Genomic DNA, 3,886 nt, shown 5'->3' on the forward strand with positions numbered 1-3,886 from the left:
TGGACTTTTACATCTTTAAAATAATAGAACAACCACCTCCAATTTAATGAAAAAAAACCCCAAAAATTGTCAAGCCTGAAGAGTGAGCATGAACTGACCTGAAGTTAGACTCCTTTCCTTTCCCACTGTCTTCCAGAGAATCTTCACTTGGTTCAGAGGGAGTTTCCCATTTTACATCGTGATTCTTCTTTAGGGGAGGGTTATTTTCATTCTCTGTTTCTCAGACCTTTTTCTGTAGATGGGAACGGGGGAAGGAGCCCAGACGTGGCAACACATTCTCAGGCTCCTGCAGGACCGCCATGGCTTATGATGACTCCAAGAAGAAAGAAGGTATGACTGCTTCATAATCTCAGAGGGAGTTGCCAAAAAAAAAAAAAGGGTACCCTCTGCAGCCCTTACCAGGCCATGCAGTCAGAGTGGGAAAGGAAGCCAGTATGCTGTGGAGCACTTAAATTTAGCCTGGCCAAGTTGCTGGAGGATCCCAAGCCCTTGACTTCCAGGTGTAAAGTACTGGGGTTAGAACTTGAGAAAAATGGGTGGTATTTCCTAATGCAAACACTTTGATTGGAAACTCTGCCACTGCAGCCTTTCTTCTCCCAGCCAGGTCAATGGAATGGGAGACCAGGGATGTGGATACGTTTGGTCATGGTAACATTTCTAGGTCCATTTGTCATTAGGAAGAAATATACAAGGGTTAGAAATAAAATCGTGAGCGATTGCATTAGAGCACTGAGCCCAGTCCCTGTGGTCAGAGAATACAGATTGTTATCTCTTAGGCCCCTGTGCTTGTTGGGTTTTGTGCATCACTCTGTGCCAATGTCTGCTGTTATATTTTTTTGTGCATAGTCTACGTCTGTCATTCCTTAATGGGGTATTTAATTTCTTCCTTTTTTCCCATTTCATGTAAATCTTAGAGTTCCTAGAGAGGGATCGAAGTGTTGATGACGTGGGGCTGGCAACTGGCAGGATACAGCGAGAGAAAAAGCGCTCTTACAAGGATCTGCTGCAAGAGGAAGACCAGATAGCAACTCAGGTCAGGAAGCGCTCAGAGAAAAGGTTGAAGGTGTAATGATGTGTGTAAAGCTAGTGCTGGAATTGGATGGATGGGTTTCTTGTTCTTTTTTGATATAGAAATGCATGTAGAAGACAGCAAGAGCAGCTAATCATGTCTTGTACTGCTCAGTAACTTTGCTGGGGAAAGGGAGGGGTCAGTCCAAATTACAACCAATTCTGATTTTTCTGGCCTCAGAAAATAGGGTAGTAGGATGCTGTCATAGTCTTGATGTAGAACTTTGCAAGTCATAAGGTAGCATGAATAACTTTTTACACACACACACACACACACACACACACAAAGATTTTCAGAATTTATGGTTGTATAAATAGCCAGCAAAGGATGAATATAATGTTAACTGATGTGCTGTTGTCTTCCTGATTCTGCAGACAGCCTGAAACGATAGCTCTTGAGAGGTATGAACTTGCCCTATTCACCTCTTTGGGGCCTTAACTTTGAAATCACATAGTGACAACTTAAGTTTCTTCTAAACTTTTCTCTTTGAGATAAAATTTCTGCTGTTAGCTCAAAGGTGACTATCTTGTGATATTTTTTTTTTTTTAATCTGGAAAAGAAGTGCTAGTTTAAAATTAAAATCTTCTACCATGCAGATGGAATTCTGTAGAGGAGCTTCATTTTCAGACCATAAATTGGTCAAGAGACAAATAATAATTGGGTGACATGACATATTAAGGACAGTTTTTTGGCCCATCATTTTAATTGTCACCTGTCTGTACCTTCTTTCACTTCTTTTATCTTTTTCAGCATATTAAACACGAACTGCTCGCCTTCATTTTCAAGGCTTGACAGCCTATGCATGCTTAGTTATTTCTTAGCTTTATTAAGAGGTAGATGTCTGTCTTTTACCAACTCATCAGCTGATCTCCAAATGCTGGCTTTCATTGCCCATTTCTTAAAACTTTCAAATGTGCTTTTCAAGTTTTCTTGCGTATTGTTCCTCTCACGTGGAGGGAGCTCCCTGTAGGGATCTGTCTTTCAGTTTCGTTATTATAGCCCTGTTGTGCTGCAATGCCTACAGAAAGCTTGATGCCAGTTAGGTGGCTGATGTGCTGAAACCAATCCTGACTAATACCATTTTTTGTGTTCTCCCATCTATCTGTACCATGCTTTTTGTCTCTTAACTTAAACCTACACTGTGGGCTCTTGGGGACAGAGTATGTTTCATTTGCTTGTTTTAGCACCTAGAATAATGATCCCGGTTCATACCTAGGGTTCCTTGATGTTACAGTAGTACAAATAACTCTTGATATCTCCTACACATTATTATCTATGTCAATAGTCTATGTGAATCTCCTATTATTCCCCTCTTGTTTGTCAGCAACTTTTTTCTTCTTATTCTAGGACAGTGAGGTTTTTCCGGGGACAGAACCTCACAAAAAGAAGAGAAAGCACTCCTCCGATGAGTTCTGCTACAGAGGTAACATAGTAATCAAGCAGGGGAAGAGGCTAACAGATCATGACTTTGATGAAAGGATGCTGTTAAGCCAGCGTCATCAGGCTTTGTCATTAGCACTTATGGGGCTGAGTACATCAACCTGTCTTAGGACAAGTAGTCAGAAACCTGACACTGATCAGCACCAGACAGCAGAAGATTAGAGAATGATATTTTCTGAGTCTAGCTTAACAAGTTGCCATTGTTGGGGGTAGAGATCTTCCACCCCTTTTCATTGGCAAGTTGTAGTTTCCTAATCCATGCCTTCCTGTTTGGCATTTGCATTTGGTTTTTTCCCTATTGCATTCCAAATTGTAATTTTACTTGCAGATAGTATTATTTTATCTGAATTTATAGAAATAGAATGTATGAGGGTGAAAAATAAAATTTTTTAGGTTCATTTTAAGAATAGAAACATTATTCTCACAATTAATAAGCTGGCCAGAAAATGACAATTCTGTTCATGAGAGCTTAATAGGTTAAAGTTTTTTTTTGGCCCAATGAAAAGAGAAAGGCAAGCTGAAATTTCATCAAAATCTGTTTTCAGAATGAAAAAGCTTGTATTTTCAATTCATTGATCTCACCTTGGCTAAAAATGTCACTAAAACCTTGCACTTGAGAAGTAATTTCAGGCTCAATAAGATAATTTTCATAAAAATATATTATTTCACAATAGATTACAGAGTTTGACAGAACTCCAAGAACTTTCAGACTCTGTCTTCCTGCCTCAAATTATTTGACCAGCTCAGGCATTACAGCTCCTGAATTGTATCATTAAGGCCATGCTGAGCTGGCTACAAGCTTCAGAGACCTTCTGCTTAATCCAGGGTGTAAATCTGTTAGCTGTAATTGTAAGTCTTGCAGGATTCCCACTTTACTTCTTTGGGCTAGTGTAATCCTGTCTTTAAGGGAATCATCTTGATGTACATTTCTCTTGATCTTTTTCAGGTGTTTCGCCTTTGGATCTACCATCAAAGAAGAAGAAAAAAGCAGTTTCTAGCCCATCCTCAGCTGATACAACCATGGATTTACTCAAGGCTATCACCTCGCCTTTGGCCACAAGCTCAAAGTCTTCAAAGAAGACCTCTGAAAAAACGTCTTATTCTTCCTCTGGCCATTCCGAAAGCAAAAAGGAGCACCACAAGAAGAAGCTGAGTGGGAGCAGTGGGGAGCACTCGGTGGACGATGGCAGCTTCCACAAATCTAAAAAAATGAAACCTCTGTATGTGAACACAGAAACACTTACGCTTCGTGAACCTGATGGCTTGAAGATGAAGCTCATACTTTCACCAAAAGAGAAAAGCAGTGCAGCAGATGATGATTCTTTCTCCTATTCTTCAGCACCAGCAGCTGCAAAGAAATCTTCAAAGAAATCAGCT

At 40.1% G+C, this 3,886-nt stretch overlaps 1 protein-coding gene across 1 annotated transcript in view; it reads left to right on the top strand.

The window, feature by feature from the left end:
- The first annotated feature begins 299 nt into the window (after positions 1-299).
- Positions 300-3,886, top strand: part of HMGXB4 (HMG box domain containing 4) — a 13,335-nt gene continuing 9,748 nt past the window's right edge. Inside the window, exons 1-4 of the mRNA XM_009881994.1 lie at positions 300-330; positions 915-1,063; positions 2,417-2,492; positions 3,456-3,883. Coding sequence (XP_009880296.1) covers positions 300-330; positions 915-1,063; positions 2,417-2,492; positions 3,456-3,883 — 684 coding nt within the window. The remainder of the gene's footprint in view (positions 331-914; positions 1,064-2,416; positions 2,493-3,455; positions 3,884-3,886) is intronic.

Source organism: Charadrius vociferus, unplaced genomic scaffold (genome assembly GCF_000708025.1).
Source record: "Charadrius vociferus isolate BGI_N301 unplaced genomic scaffold, ASM70802v2 scaffold883, whole genome shotgun sequence".
NCBI classification, from domain to species: Eukaryota; Metazoa; Chordata; class Aves; order Charadriiformes; family Charadriidae; genus Charadrius; species Charadrius vociferus.